General features: G+C 39.9%; 1 protein-coding gene across 3 annotated transcripts in view; it reads right to left on the reverse strand.

The window, feature by feature from the left end:
* SLC17A5 (solute carrier family 17 member 5) overlaps window positions 1-16,729 on the reverse strand; it is a 47,506-nt gene that overhangs the window by 29,657 nt on the left and 1,120 nt on the right. The window contains exons 1-5 of one of the 3 annotated variants that reach the window (XM_008684835.2): window positions 15,581-15,746; window positions 8,258-8,454; window positions 6,069-6,302; window positions 2,679-2,766; window positions 668-754 (exon numbers count right to left, since the gene is read on the reverse strand). In XM_008684835.2, coding sequence (XP_008683057.1) covers window positions 668-754; window positions 2,679-2,766; window positions 6,069-6,302; window positions 8,258-8,454; window positions 15,581-15,674 — 700 coding nt within the window. In that variant the 5' untranslated portion in view covers window positions 15,675-15,746. Of the gene's footprint in view, window positions 1-667; window positions 755-2,678; window positions 2,767-6,068; window positions 6,303-8,257; window positions 8,455-15,580; window positions 15,747-16,729 lie in introns of those variants that run through there. The other 2 variants (XM_040643671.1, XM_040643672.1) reach the window with 2 other exon arrangements.

A 16,729-nucleotide genomic window follows, 5' to 3' on the forward strand; every position in this document is an offset into this window, starting at 1 on the left:
GTCTATGTGGCAATCTATTTATTAAAAACATGTATCAGGGGCGCCTGGGTAGCGCAGTCGTTAAGCGTCTGCCTTTGGCTCAGGGCGTGATCCTGGCGTCCCGGGATCGAGTCCCACATCGGGCTTCTCCGCTGGGAGCCTGCTTCTTCCTCTCCCACTCCCCCTGCTTGTGTTCCCTCTCTCGCTGGCTGTCTCTCCGTCACATAGATAAATAAAATCTTTAAAAAAATAAAATAAAATAAAAACATGTATCATCCTGCTAATGAGATTGCAAAATGAAAGGCCCTGGGACTGAATAAAAAGAGAAAAAGATTAAAGTCACCAAGTGAGGGCATCCTACTTTGCTTGAGAAAAAATCTTTTCAAAATATAAATTTTTATACTAACCAACAGTGTAATTTTTGGTAGTGAGTATAGCATTAAAATCTTGGATTCAACAGCAGTTAATATTGAGAAATACTCCAAAATTAACATCACATCATAACTCAACTAGATCATTTTAACCATATAAAGCTAAAAAACAGATTATCGGTAATTATTTTAGAACTTTGTGGTTTAGGAGTCGGTAACTTTAGTTGGAATATATATTTTTAACCAATTATTAGACTACTATTACATTTTGGATTTGTTACATTATGATTTAAGTTAAATTTTTTTAGTAAACTTACCAAAAAGGTAGAAGACATAAGTCCAATTCATATAGAAACAAATTATTCCAGAAAGAGGAAGAGAAATTACTGTCCCAAGCTGTGCTCCTAGAACAACAATAAAGACTTTGTAAACTTTGTAGAGAGATGAACAAGGAGGGGATGGGTCTACTGCTTAAATAAGATGGGCAACAGATTCTCTCAAGGAATCATTTACTAGAAAACCCACAATATGTAAAACATACACATTAATTTGTAACTACATTAGTTACAACTCTGTAGCTATTGATGAATTAGATGCATCATTCAGTATAGGACCTGCTATAACATAAGCTAGTAAATGCCGCATTACCAGTAAATGTGTTAGAAATGCAGGTGTTTAGAGAAAGGTTCAAAGATGGTCTCTGAGGCTGATAAACATAATGTACTGCAGTACAACTGATGAAACAAGAATGACGCTTTTAGTAATCTAATTTCCCCAAAATATATTACAAATTGTTTCAGTTAAATAAATAATGAAATTCATTTTAATCACCAAATAGAAGACGACTTAGTAGGTACAGTGGCAGTTAAAATAATCAGATATTTTTTCTGGTGTCAAGTTTTAGAGGAGATAAAAATAAACAAATAGTTATTACATGTTAGAAAGTATTAGGTGTCACAGAGCAATGTGGAAGTTCAAATAGGGGACCGATGACCTCTGACTTCCAGAGGTCAGGAAAAGATATAAGAAGCAGCAATAGACTTTGAGAGATGGGTAAGATTTTTGTCCCATATAAACAAGATAAGAAAGAAGATGTGGAGGCAGATGTAATAGGACGAGTAAAGGAATGAAGTAGGGAAGCAGAGAGTGGGGTTTGGGAACTTCGCTTGGGTGAAGGAAAGGAACAGAAGACAAAGGTTAGAAAAATAGATTGGCTAGTACTGAATATCTACTCCACTTTGGGTACTATGTGCTAGGGATTAGGCGAGCTGAAATGAAGCGGTGAAGACTGTAGAGAATTTTGACCCCCGATTCGAGCGTAGACTTGACTCAATAGGTAAACAGGAACATAGGCAGTACCTGCTCATGAACTTACCATCGGATTTCTCAGGTTGATCTTTACATAGCTGTAAGAACCATCTTCTTAAAATGTAAATTGGATCATGTCTCTCTCTTGGTTAAACACCCCTGATATCTCCCCATTGCATTTTGGAGGAAAAAAACACAACACAACAACTACATTTCCTCCTTGTGGCCTGTAAGGCCTGGTATACTCTGGCTCTTGTCTATTTCTCCAACCTCATCTTATGCCATTCTCCCCTTTATTCATTAAGTTCTAGCCACTCACAGTGGTTTTTCATTTCTTTGAACTCTTATGCTATTTCCCGCCTGAGAGCCCTTGTACGTGCTGTTCTGGATGGCTAGAATGCTCCTCTTTCTGCTCTTTGCATGACTGGCTCATTCTTCTCCTGTGCATTTTAGCTTAAAGGCGCCACAGAGAGGACTTTCTCAACGACTGTATTTAAAAGCAGTCAGGTCCAAAAGTTTTCATTTGGTGTGTGATCTGGTAAAACTATAATTCACATATAAAGCTCATGCTATCTCACCCATTGATTAAAATGATGGCAAATAAATGCATAAAAAAAAGATGTATGAAGAGAGGGTCTGAGAGTCATGATATGCTCTTTAGACAATCAGATTAGAAATCAGAATTTAAGGACCAAAGTGTTCAACTTTCCAGCTATTGGATCTAAAAAAAAAAAAAAAAAAAAAAACCATAGCATTCTCTATATAAACATCTGAATGAGCAACATGTTTTGAAATAAATGATGGCAGATAGAGAAAATGACACTAGTCAACTAAGCCACATTGCCATATGTTGCTGAGCCGAAGAGAAAAATGAATAATAAAATTATACAGCCAAAACTTTATTTTCACCCAAAGGAGGCATCTGACATCATTCTGGTGTGCAGGCATTTTTTTTTTTTAAATAAAAGGCTTATATACACATAACAGGTTGTAGCAAAATTTTTATAATAGTTATCTCACCTGCATATGAAATGCTAAGAAGCTTGCTTCTTTCAAGAGGGGGAGCCCAAGAAGACCACATGGCATGCATAGCTGGAAATGTAACACCCTGAGGAGGGGAAAAAGATATTTCTGCTGAAATACAAGATAGTTTTGTTGATATTTGAAATTCAGTTGAGTCTTTTGTTGTAAGAGAAATTTCTGGATAAGAACCAAACTAGAATTGGGTTCCATGAAGAGAGATGTTTCCACAGTGTTGAGTGAAATAACTCAAGTGAAGTACTTCAAATTTGTAGATTCTGCCTACTGGTTTGAGGACTACAAGGTAAGGATTTACAATAAATCTAAAAGAATACACTGCATGATGACATAAAGGAATCCCTCTCATGGTCAATTTTACTCATTCACTTTATTAATGGTCTGAATGAAATGGGAATATTACTACCAATATGTAAGTTTAAAAAATGCTGAGCTAATACTTTGGAATACTGGAAGAAAATTCAAATTGACCCTAATCAATAAGAAAAACTGTCCTACAATTGTCCTACTCTAATTCAATTAGAGTGTTTATATTCTTTTTTTTTTCCCTTGGTGATAACTAGCTTAGTAAATGTCAATTACTGATATGAAGAGGCAATGGAACAGTGGAGGCAGGAGGGTCACAGAGACTTGGGAGAGGAGGAGATGCTGGAGGAGAGTAGGAGGGAATAGATGCTGGTAGATTCAAAACAGTGGATTCACAGCTCCCTTTGGCCATTCACTAACTGTGCAGCCTCACAAAGATGAGTTAACCTCCTTGAACTTCAGTTTCTTTATCTGTAAAGCAAAGATAATACTCCCAATCTCACATGATTGTTGTAAAGCTAATGGGTAGCTAGTGCTATTATTAATGGAGACTAGAATAAATGCTTTAACACTTTGGACTTTCTGCTGAGTCCTTTAAAAACAAAAAACAAAAAAAAAAGAAGAAAGAAATTCCAATGGAGAGCAAAAATGATTTAGGCAGGGGCACCTGGGTGGCTCAGTCGGTTAAGCATCCAACTCTTGGTTTTGGCTCAGGTCATGATCGCAGGGTAGTGAGATGGAGCTCAGCGTTGGGCTCTATGTTCAGTGGGGAGTCCACTTGAGATTCTCTCTCTCCCTCTGCCCCTCCTGCTTGTGCGCTCTCTCTCTCAAATAAATAAATAAACGCTTTAAAAAAATGATTTAGGCAGCATTGCAAGTTGATAAGAATCTGTATCATGGGACATCCACAGGATGAGTCATTACAGAATAAAGATTAAGGTGTCAGGAAACATCCACAGAGGTTATGTTGTGAAAACGTTTATTATAAAACCCTAGGGACCACGTAGGTATTTTTATGGTGAATCAGATGCTAAAGATGAAAGATGCTGACCTAAGTTTATGGATAAGGCAATGTACATGTGATACATACTGGAGGAACAGAGAAGACAAAAGAAGAATAAACACAACTTCAGTTCTATTCAGAAGTAACACAGTTACTTGCGACAGCAGTAGTAATATAATCAACGTACTATAATGCTAAATTAGTGGCATAAACAGACAGGAAGCTAACATATAGGATTACATTCAGCGAGGAGATTCAATATCTGGTCAGGGAAAATATACTAAAATTAAGTATATTTTACTGATGTAAGAAGAGGAACCTGGTAATAAGGGAGTAATTTTTATTTTATAGTCAAAAGAGTTTATTTAGTTACATCTCTATTTGATAAGGACAAAATAAGAATGCTCAGATGAGTGATCAAAGCTTAAATTTAAATAGTACTTGGCAATTTCCAAGGTATTCTAGCAACCATTATCACATCTGAGCTGTGACTGAGGATGGGGCAGGTGTTTTAGTCCCAACTTTAAAAACGTTGGAACTGAGGTCTAGAGATTAAGGCTTACCTAAGGTTTCACCATAAGATACAGTAGAGTTATTATTCAAACTCTGATCTTATGACTCCAGTCAGTGTTTTTCCAACACAGCATGATACATTGCTACGTAACATAAGCTTCATGCTATACACCAAACCCAGAGCACACTATTTCGCTTGAGTTAAAGAAACGTTAAGAGCAAAATAAACCTACGTCTCAGTTTCATAGGTAGAAGCTCAGAGTCAGAAACAAAAAGAGATCATTATTTAAAGATAGAGGTACAGGGGTGCCTGGGTGGCACAGTTGGTTGAATGTCCAACTCTTGATTTCTGCTCAGGTCATCATCTCAGGGTTGTGGGATCGAGCCCCGTGTTGGGCTCTGCGCTGGGCACGGAGCCTGCTGAAGATGGTCTCTCTCCCTCTCCCTCTGTCCCTTCTCCCTGCCTCTCTTTCTTTCCCTCTCTAAAATAAGTAAGTAAATAAATAAATAAAAATATAGAGGTACATATTACGAAACGCAAAAGAGAAGTGGGAAGGAAAAAAGATAAGGAATTAAAATTTTCAAGTGATAAAAATCTTAGAGGAAAGGAAAAAAAATATAAAAATTGATAATTCTCAGAGCAGCAGAAAAGTCAGAAGAATCACAAAACTAAAGAAAGATAGTTACATAAAATGATAAAATATTTGTCTTTAAGTTAGAGAACCAGAAAAAAGAACGAAGAGAAAGCTCTATAAGTAACAACACATCTAAAGTAAAACAAGGCAATTTGATAACCCATTGTGTAAAATGTGCTTTAGGTCTGGACAATCAATGATAAGACAGAGATAAACTGTGGCCAAAGTTCAAAAGGTAAGGATGGTCTGTCCATCTTAACCATGTTAATAGCGGTTTATTTTCTTCTCCCCTGAAGTAGGAGTGAGTGGGAGGAGCTGTGAAGTGTCCCCGGAAAATGTTTTCTCTGATCTTTTAGCAAAACTTCCATTTTCTGCATGCTCCTATTTGAGAACTCATTCACTACTCATTGATAACTACTCAGGTTATTTTCTAGTTAATCATTTTTCTTTTCTTTCCTTTCCTTTTCTTTCTTTCTTTCTTTCTTTCTTTCTTTCTTTCTTTCTTTCTTTCTCTTTTCTCTTTCTTTCTTTCTTTCTTTCTTTCTTTCTTTCTTTCTTTCCTTCCTTCCTTCCTTCTTTCTTTTTCTTTCTTTCTTTCTTTCTTTCTTTCTTTCTTTCTTTCTTTTTTTTTTATTATTATTATTTATTTATTTGAGAGAGACAGAGCACGAGTGGGGAAGAGGGGGAGTGGGAAAGGGAGAAGCAGACTCCCAGCCAAGTAGGGAGCCTGATGCGGGGCTCTATAGAGCCCCGAGATCTTGACCTGAGCCAAAGGCAGATGCTTAACCAAGATAAATCCCTATTATCTTCTGATGTCAATTTTTGGTTTCTAGTCATACCAAAAAATAATATCTTTAAGAAGACAAGAAAGTGATCCCCAGGGTCAGAGGAAAAACAAAAGAGAAAAAAACTTACCTCTCCCAGTCCTTCTAGTGCCCTGAGTACAATGAGGGCTCCAACTCCAAAATCCGCAGCAATGGGAGTGAACAGGGTGAAGACAGCAGTGCCAAGGATCCCAAATCCTAGCAGCAGTTTCCCCCCCACTTTGCTGGCAATATATCCTCCAGGAATCTGGGTGATGATGTAGCCGTAAAAAAAAGAACCGAGAATCCATCCTTGAGTTTCTGCATCCCACTGGTACCTTTTACCCTATAAAGAGGAGGAGGAAAAAACCCAACATTTTAAGACCTTGACTAAATGGCTCCTTTGTCTAATTGGCATGTTAGTACATATAAATGTAATTTTGAACCACTGTTTTGGACTGGAGAACTTGCAAACTTTCTACCAGATAGGTGAGTCACCACAGTACAGGGCAATTTCTAGAAGTGAATGGAAAATAACTGAAAGCCATAAACTTCAAGAGGGACTGTTATTTTATGAAACTATGGACTGTATGATGAGTTGTAGAGGCTTTGTAATGACCATAACCAAGAAGGCTCCAAAAAAAAAAAAAAAAAAAAAAAAAAAAAAAAAAAGGCACAGACTTAATCCAGAAATTCTACCAAACAGAATATTGTAGTGGCTGAGCTAGGCCTAGCTCTATTACTTACTGGATTTGGGATCTGGGAAGATAAAATGAAAAAGTCCTGACACACGCTTAAGTTTCACTTAATGTTGGTTATTAGTATGCACAAATATAGATCATTAATAGCTCCCTGATTCAGAACAATACTTGAACAAACATATAAAACAAGACAAAAGAGCAAGAATTTAAACCAAGCCATAGACCTCATGAGAGTAGGAGATGTCTTTAATTCATAGCAGCACATAGTAAGGTCATAATGAAGAGTTAGTGACTCATCTGAATATCTGACATCTTTAATTCACATAGTTGTATCACTGAGCCAATGTGTGAAGAACCATCTCAGGATTTCTTTTTACTGCTGATATAAGGCAGAGGAAGATAACCAGCTCAATCAACAAAAGGAAAGATCCAAAGCACCCCTCTAATTATCCTTGTTTGAAGTACCAATTTGTGGCTTATCTGTAGAATTCTTGGACTTCCTGAACCGTCCAGCAGTTATAAGTCACAGGTTGAAGTAGGGAAAGTGGGTGATGTGTACGCAACTATGTATCCAGCAATGTTATTAAAGTCAAATACAAATTTTTTTGGTAAGTCATTATGTTGTATGTTTTCTTGTTTGGGCAGAAACCTTCTTCTGAGCTTGAATGCTCTTGTTTATAAACGGCAGAGGAGACTAACCCGAGTGTGATCTGGCTCCTTTGTGAGCACAGAAAATGGATGAAGATATACTCATAAAAAAGGAGACCAGCCTTTTCTCCTTTTCTATCTCCCTGTGGAATAAGCAAAATAAAATATTTAAAGTATGTAAAACTCAATTCTGAACAAATGATGAACACACACTTACCAACTCCACTAAAACATGAAGCAGGCAAAGTGACCTAAGCAGCTTAGGTGAGGTATGTATAAATTTTGGAAAAGAATGTCGTAAGAAACTGACCTGTTCTTATTCTTCAGCCTGCAGGTGACCTAAGCTCTCTAGCAACCATAACCTTTTAAGTAAAACAGCTATTGCAGAATAGTCCCATAAAAACTATTCAGCAACTTTAAAACAATGTCCTGGTATGCTAAACAGGTTTTTCCAAATTATCTTCAAGGATGGTTGGTATGTTTATAGAGGAAACTGAGAAACTACTTTTCAAACAGATCAAAGTATATTACACCAAGAGCAGTAGGTGCAGTTATGTTACTGTTCAACCAATTCCTGAAAAATGCACAAAAGAAAAAGATTCAGAGCTTCCATGAATAAAGTGTTTGTGGTTTCTGTAGAATGAAGAAAGACTTTTCAATATTTTGACTTGGACATATTTTAGGATTAAGATTGTTAAAAAAGTAGCACTTAGGGGCGCCTGGGTGGCTCAGTCATTACGCGTCTGCCTTCGGCTCAGGGTGTGATCCCAGAGTCCTGGGATTGAGCCCCACATCAGGCTCCTCCGCTGGGAGCCTGCTTCTTCGTCTCCCGCTCCCTCTGCCTGTGTTCCCTCTCTCACTGGCTGTCTCTCTCTCTCTGTCAAATAAATAAATAAAATCTTAAAAAAAAAAGAATAAATGGGTATTCTTCAAGAAAAAAAGTAGCACTTACCGTTTGATTATGAAGAACTTTTATGGGAGCGGAATGCTCTGCACACTCCTTAGAAGTTCTATTATCTGCTAAAGTTGTATTTGAATCTACCATATCCACTAATGCAACACTCAGATTCACACGTAATGCATAGAGAACGAAGAAACCAAAAAAAGCCAAAACTGCTAAGTTGTAGCGAGCAGAGCAGCACGCTGGAGCTGAAATAAATAATGGGAGACAACTTTCACTAGAAGAATAACTTAGATGATATTGTCTAAATTACTAAAAAGGTTACTTTTTAGAAGCACACAAATTAATAAATCATGAATATTTTTCTGAGAATATTTTCAGATTAAGCATATCTAAAAACATTTATCAAAGAGAATTTGTTTTCGGTAGCTGTAGTTTTGATAAACATTTAACACATCAGAGCCTGAACTATAAGACAGTTTCTTAAAACATTAAGGCAGTAGCTTTATCAACTTTGCTCAGAAAAATCTCCATTCCAGGGGTGCCTAGGTGGCTCAGTCTGTTAAGCATCTGACTCCTGATTTTGGCTCAGGTCACGATCTGAGGATTGTGAGATTGAGCCCCATGTTGGCTCTGCACGGGGTGCAGAGCCTGCTTGAGATTCTCTCTCCCTCTTCCTCTGCTCCTCCCCCTCCCCTTCCCCATCCCCTCCCCCCTTGTGTGCACATGCGTTCTTGCTCTTTCTCTCTCTAAAAAATAAAAAAATCTCCATCACAGAGTCAAAACTGAATCCCTAGGCCTTGTCAGTTGACAAAGATTCAAGAAAAACAGTTAAGGGGTTTAATGGCATCATTATTTCTGAAAAATGATTTAAAACATGGCCAATCAGTACTGGAGTACTCTAGTACTAGAGTACTCACTGCAGCAAAGCACTGATACTGTGGACTGTGGATTAGGAGCCATCTCATTGTAATTGTAGCACAGCACAAAAAATTTCCTGCCAAGGCTAGCCATGAAACCCCTCTTGATAAATTTCTTACCTGGAAAAGTATCCTCGGAGGCTGGGTTTGAATCAGAAGCCATGATTAATACTTAAGGCCCTCCTAAACTAAATGTATTTAAGAATCCAGAAGCAAACTTGCAGAATCTATGACAGTTGCAGCATCTGTGACAGTTGCTCAGCTGAACATGCTTAAAGGGCCCACATTAAAAAAGGAAGTAAGTGAATGTAACACAAAGATAAAAAAAAAAAAAAAAGGAAGGTGGAATTGGTTGGAGGAACCAATGAAAGAAAGATCATGTGAGAGGAGGAGTTTTGATCTATTTTTTACTTTAATTACAGGCATATGCACATAATTTTGTCTTTTTCTTCTTTTGCTGAGTTGCAGAATTGGAGAGGGGACAGGAATTTAGGAAGTTAAGGTTGATTGAGCCCTTAGTGACAGAGAGAGAGTGGCTAATCCAGGGTTTTACACCTGTAAATTTGGTAAACACTAAGTGTTTGATAGTTGTCAAAAGATACGAACATCTATTTTACTTGGTAATGACAATCTAAAGTTAAATACATATGCATGAATATAAGTATGCTTTTATTTGGCAATGACATACTAACACTCTATATGTGTGTGTGTTTCCCCTACTCAGGAATCCTGGTGCTTTCATTGACCCAACCTTAAGCAACAGTACGTTTTTCAGAGCACAGAGGTCTTAGTACTGATTCAGACTGAAGCATTAAAGAATATGGCACAACTCTACTTAGGATATATTAATGTATTATGATCCATCTCACATTTCGAGAAGCCCTCACACAGTTAACAACTGCAATCAATTTTTTCCTCTGTGCAGGAATTACATCATTTACCAGAGAACTTTTCATTTGGCATTCTTGACTCCTTTCGGAGGAGCACAGCTATTAGAATTACGGCACCACTGCCGTAGTGAGATCTTGACTGGTGAGAACTGTATTTCTAAGGGCCCATTTGTGCTGTCTCTGTTACCTGAATCTAGATACATTTGCTCTCTGCTCCAACCAAATGGGCTTCTGTCTAGTCAAGGAGATTTTGGATAGTGTAAGTCATGTTTTCTTTATCATCGCTCTGTGTGGGACAGTAATAGACAGAAGTCTGGATGGCAGACTCATAATCTTGCCAAATTTGGACAACCAAAGTGTGTTACTTGGAGTAACTTGGAACAAGAAAACTCCAGATATATGTACTGTCTGCTTTGCCAAGGTACTATTGACAAAGTTCATTATCTAATTTAGCAGAGGAATGACAGTAGGTAATTTATGGTTTCAAGGGCTTCTCTGGTTGCTGTGTGCAGATTACAAAGGGGGAGGAGTGTGAATGGTGGTGGAAGATGTAGACTCAGAAAGATCATTTAGGGGACTATTGTTTTCCTGGGAAGAGATGAAGGTGGCTTAAACTAGGATAAAGCAGAGGCAATAGAGAGAAACGGGCAGATCCTTTTTTTAAGATTTATTTTTTAAGATTTTAAGATTTAAGATTTATTGTTTACTTGAGAGAGACAGCGAGCGAGCATGCAAGTTGGGAGAGGGGCAGAGGGAGAAAGAGAAATCCTCAAGCAGACTCCTCGCTGAGCGAGGAGCCCAGACCTCATTCCAGGACCCATGAGATCAGGACCTAAGCCGAAATCAAGTGTCAGATGCTTGACTGACTGAGCCACCGAGGCACCCCAGAAATGGGCAGATTTGAGATAAATTTAAAAACAGAACTGACAGGCCTTGCCTACCTATCAGATGCAGGAGTAAGTGAAAGGGAAGGATGAAGTTACTAGTAATTCAATTTATTAATTAGTCTAGACAACTTTATTTTATGCCATTCTGACTTGTAATGTTATTACTCCTCGCTATCCTATTTGCAGTTACCTTATTTTACTGTAATCAGCTTCTCCCATGTGATGCTTGATTTGGACTATGACTATACCTTACCCTATGAAGATGTGGGGCAAGCAGCTTGACATTTACTTGAAAAACTGACCTAAAAGTTATGGATCAGGCAATTATAACTTTCTGGGGCACAGTCAATAATCAGAAAATAAAAAGCCAACGCAGATGTCACAAAATATATAGCTATGAGGTTGTAAGAGATATTAAAAATATATGGTCACTACTTCAAAAAATGGCCGTTGCTTATGAATCAGAAAAATTTTATTTCAATAAAGCATGGCGATAAGACAAAATGTGTCTGTGAACCTGGATAACGTTTGAAATTGGTCCAACAAAAGAATGCTTGTATTATGAAGAGGGAGAACATTCATCAAGCACCCGTCACATTGAAATCAAGTTCAAAGCAAAATCATGCTTGCATAACGAACAGAGCACCCATCAAAACAAACATCAGCTTCTAAAATATGGTTTAAATTTAGGTATGTGGAGTGGGTGTAGTTGAAAGAACACAGGCTAAGTTAGAGAGAAGCAGACCTGGGAATGAATCTCAGTCCTGAATCTCACCGGCCGTGTGTCTTTGGGGGGAAGTTACTTAATTTTCATTCTCAGGGCACCTGGGTGGTTCAATTGGTTGAATGTCCATCCGACTCTTGGTTTCGGCTTAGGTCATGATCTTGGGGTCCTGGGATCCAGCCCTGTATCAGGCTCCCTGCTTAGCACGGAGTCTGCTTATCCCTCTCCCTCTGCTCTTCCCCCTACTTGCACCCTGTCTTTCTCTCTCAAATAAACAAATAAAATCTAAAAAAAAAAAAAAAAAAAAAGTTTTCATTCTCAGGTTTCTTGGCTCTAAAATGAGGCAAACAATAACCACTTCACTGGGTTGTGTGTAGATTAAATGAAATACTTTAGGGCAGTTAGGATAAGCACTCAGCAAAAGCGAGTTCCTTTCCTGTTTACCCTGGAGAAAGTTGTACCAATAAGATAAAGTGCTACGATATATGTAACAAGGGGCAAAGCAGTCACATTAAACTGCTTGTATGTGTGTATGTGTGGGGTGTGGGGTGGGGGTCAGGGAAGGCCTCTTGGAGAAAGAACATTTATACTTAGTCTTCATCAATGAATAGGAAGTCTGCAGGCATTGAGAGTCGAGGGGTAATTGTCTGGAAGCATCATCCATGTGGAATAAGGAAGAGTCAATCTCATCAAGAGAAAATAATAACCCCTTGAGGCAACAGTGAGGAGTGAGAATGATATGCCCAGAAGGCCAGGTTTCTGTTGAAGCAAGGAAGTGGGTAGAGGGAAGGCTGGTGAAAACCCTAGAATGCCAGGCATTTATTCATTGTGGAAGGGTTTGGCAGTGGGAGGAGCAAGGAGTACTGAGTAGTGAGAGGCTGAGACTGAGGTAGAAAATCCATGGTTAGGAGCACTGACCCACACAGATGACGCTTTTTCCTAGAGGAGGATGGGCACTGGACATAGTGAGCCCCCTCGCCCAGGAATTGCATTAAAACAGATTTCTTATTGGGGCTGCCTGGCTGGCTGAGTCGGTATATCATGTGACTCTCTGTCTCTGGGTTGTGAATTCAAGCCCCATGTTGGGCAGAGAGATAACTTAAAAAAAATAAAAATCTTCCAAAAAAGAAAAAAACATTTCCTATCTAACATGAATACAATATGTTTTGAGTTTAAAAAGGGTAATATTCAACTAGTCTTACTCTGTCTTATGAATAATTAATTCCTGACAAATACTTACGTATTCTCAGCTCCCAGATTAATACCCATTTATGTGAAAACACCAAATTCTACTAAATGGATTCAGTTACTATTGGTTATCACAACATGACCCAATGAATCAATGATCCAAGGCCATTTGCCTTCGTTCTATAATATGATTGCTCTCTACCAGCATTCCATATCTTATATTTAAGACTATATTCACACAAGAAGTATATTTGTGAAACTCAATGCTCATGTAACTGAACCTTGAATGTAACCTCCCCAACAGAGTAGTAGAGGCAAAACCACAAACAAACAAAACACTCCTCTGTCATCAGTGAAAACAAAGCACAGAATGACCTATATTACAAGCTAGAAATCACAAGTTCCAATACAGTGTGACCATGAAGAATGGGGACCTCATTTTGCTGTGCCCAGGTTCTCTGAGGAATGCAAAATCCAAATAGTCTTTGCTGATAATAATGATAATAATAATAGTAACTAACATTTACTATGTGCTAAAATTTTCTAAGCACTTCCTATTAGCTCATTTAAGCCTCACAATAACCCTATAAGTTAGGTATATTATTTTCCCTGATTTATTGACAAGGAAAGCATAGAGAGTGTAGGCAATTGCTAAAGCTCACACACCTAGTTAGTAGAGCTGGTTTGGCAGTTAGTGACTCTGGCTCCAAATCTATGCTCTGTCTTTAAATGCAAAGAAATGTCTTAGAAGCCGTAAAATTGAATTTTTCCTAACACAAATGAGCACATTTTTGGTGCAACAGTATTTTGAAAATTCACTTAATCAAATACAAGACTACACGTCATTCATACAAAAGTAAACCTTCAACTGGTATAAAGTGTGAGGAATGAAGAATTTTTATGTGTGGGAGGGGAAGCTTTGCTCTTCCTTGCTTAGTTTGCTCCCTTCCTCCTACCTAAATTAGGCGGAAAAATCTATAGATTTCCTACTGTTTATCAGTGTCAAGCCAGCCTTCCGCCACCATTTTCGTGTGCATGTCTGAAATCCATGAGGTTGAGTAAAAGCAAATGCTTGAGGGGCAAACCATAGTTGGGTTACTGAAAATTCCATCATATTACATCAACCCAAGGGGCATTAATTCTTAACACTAAAGAAACATATCTTAATTTTAGCTCTCTTAGTAAAGAAACACTATGTATAATTTAAAACCATGTCCTCGTATTCATGGTGGAATGGGGAACTTCCAAATTTGTAATGGATCAAGTAAAAACAAATTAAGCATTTTTCAAATAGGAATTTCTCAAATATAACACAAATGTGGCTACATGCAACCTTGGGGAAGGTAACCACATGGCCCTTGGTTGTCTATGTACAAAATGATGCACCACCAGACGGTGGTTAGTTTCTAAGGTCTTTTTACTACTGTAAAATATTATGACTGACATTTTATCTGCCTTTCTCTCCTGAAAATCAAAACTGTACACTTAGGCATAGATAAGGTACAGCTATATGTATTTTCTCTACTGCAATAGAATATAGTAGTCTCTAGGGACTATCTTGATTATGGCATTTGTTTCTGTATTTCCATACTAGATTATTTTACAGAAGATTTTAGAAATCTAACAGTGTATGCCACAGAAAATGCTCAGTTTATGGAACCCAGTCCAACTTCCAGGTCAAACGTCACTGGTACAGTATTTACACTGAGCGTCCTCTAAAATAAGCTCCAAGCTGCCGGATGGAGCTCTTATGTTGCCACATCTACTGCCACCATCTGGTAATGTTAAAAATGAAAAAGATAACACAGGACGATCCTGTCCTTGGTCAGGAAAAGTCAAATTTCTAATTCAACTCTGTTTCTCATGCACACATCTTTGAAATTATAGAATGTGTACAAACGGATTTGTTCTTTAGTTTTAATTACTTTTAAAGAAGTTACATTTATAAAAGTATTAAATAGCAATATATTTTAATTTCTCCAAATTCAGGGACGATAACGCTCTGAAATACTTCCTTTTCTATTTGTTGCAAGACCTTTGGCAAATTATCTTAGAACTTTATATTATCTTGAAGATAACTTTTCTAACTTAAATCGGAGACGGCTACGATGTAATCGTAGACTACCATACGGAAAAAAATTCAAGATATTGGCTCGCTTATGCAATAGCCTTCCTCCACAGACACACAAATGTTAACCTCAGCCCTTTGAAAAGGTTTCAGCTCCTCGCCCAAGGCGCTACCAGATTAACAAGCCAGAGGACGGCAGCTGCGGAAACCTGGAGGTGATAGGGAGAAAGAGCTCCAGCTCCGTCCAACCCTTTGCGCACCGATATGCAGGTTTCTCTCCCAGTTTGCTCTTCCTCCGGGTCTTCTCCCTGGCCCTTTGCCCATTGATTTACAGGTTCTCCTACAATACATTCTTCCCTGGGGTCTCCTGCTCGATATTATCGAGAATTGCCAGGAGCCCAGCGCCCGCGGCGCCCAGCAGCAACCGCCCAGACCCCGCGGAGCTGCACCTGCCGAGGCCCCACCCGAGCCTCCAGCCCGGCCCGGCCTCACGGTCCCCGCCAGACCCCAGACCGGCTTTTGGGCACCGGGGCAGGCGGGAGCTAAGCGGGGCCCTGAACGGACTCCCCCTCCTCGAGTTCTCTCGCGCCTTCGCTTCCCTTCCTCAAAACCCCTCACGCCTAAGCAGCTCTGGTCCCATCGGCCAAGGACGTGGGTATGCTGGCCACCCCCACCCTGGGACAGCTCCGCGGCTCACCGGCTTCCACCCGTGGGGTGCTCTGCAGGAGGGGTGTCCTATCTGAGCCCTCCTCGCCATCGCTCGAGGTCAGGCCCCGAATCGGGGACCTCATGACGCCTCCGAGAAGCAGGAGTGAGATACCGGCAGAAAGGAGAGCGGGGGCCGGACAGCCGAAGGCCCGGGCCGCGCTGGCGGGGCGGGGTGGCGGCGCTGGCACCGCCCCTCCGCTGCGCTCTGTCAGCGCGGTCCCGCCTAGAGGCGGCCTCACCGACTCCGCCCCCGCCGCCATCTTAGGTTCGGGCAACTGTGGAGGGGTTGGGCGGGGGAAGGCAGAATTCGGGGCATTGTGGCCTGGAGGGAGTGGCCGGTGGGAGTTGACTCATCTCGCCCCTTGGGTTCTGGGCATGCCAGGTCGCCGTCGTTCTGAGGAGCAACGCTCTCCCCTCTTGTGCTCTCTTGTACAGCGCAGGGGCTGCCCCTCCGGGATGACTGGGACCCGGGAGGCGGCCGCGAGGGCTTGAATCGCGTATAATTAAGGGGAGGGCTTGGATCGAAATTGGGAAGTGGATGGTGTGTATTTGACGTTAATTTATCAATAGTAAATTGTCATGAATATTAGCAATCTTGGTATTATCTATCCGTGACAGCATATTGTCCCTAGTTTTTGCGAAGGAAAAACACTAAATGGAAACACACTGTTCAGTCCTATGAGATCGCTGATTTTGTGGTCAAAAAAGCCAATATTGTCAATTTTATATGCTTCAATCTATAGAGTTCTCTAATCTGTGTGTATAATGTCTCCCTAGGTCTAGTTCGAATAGTAACTTCTGGCATATGCTGACTGAGAAAGAGGAAAATGTACCAGTCTGTCTTGGAGGTGGAAGCGTTGGGGAATGGGGCGGTGGGAGTGGGACAGATGTGGGCCTGCTCTCCTGACCGCAGGCTTCAGTTTGGCTGTTATCGTGAGTAATAGAGACCTGGAGATGGGAAAAATAAGATGTGCTAGATGCCCTTGGGGAGCACATTGTAGTCGGGAAGACTCACAGGACACTAATTTTAAAAACCAGGTAAGAAGCTTGGTGAGGTCCAGGTGGGAACAAATGAGAGGGTTAGTTACCCTTACCCAGCACGGAGGGTGGGGATTTCTGAAGGCATCCCTCACTTCCA

This window comes from Ursus maritimus, unplaced genomic scaffold (genome assembly GCF_017311325.1).
Source record: "Ursus maritimus isolate PB19 unplaced genomic scaffold, ASM1731132v1 scaffold_29, whole genome shotgun sequence".
NCBI classification, from domain to species: domain Eukaryota; kingdom Metazoa; phylum Chordata; class Mammalia; order Carnivora; family Ursidae; genus Ursus; species Ursus maritimus.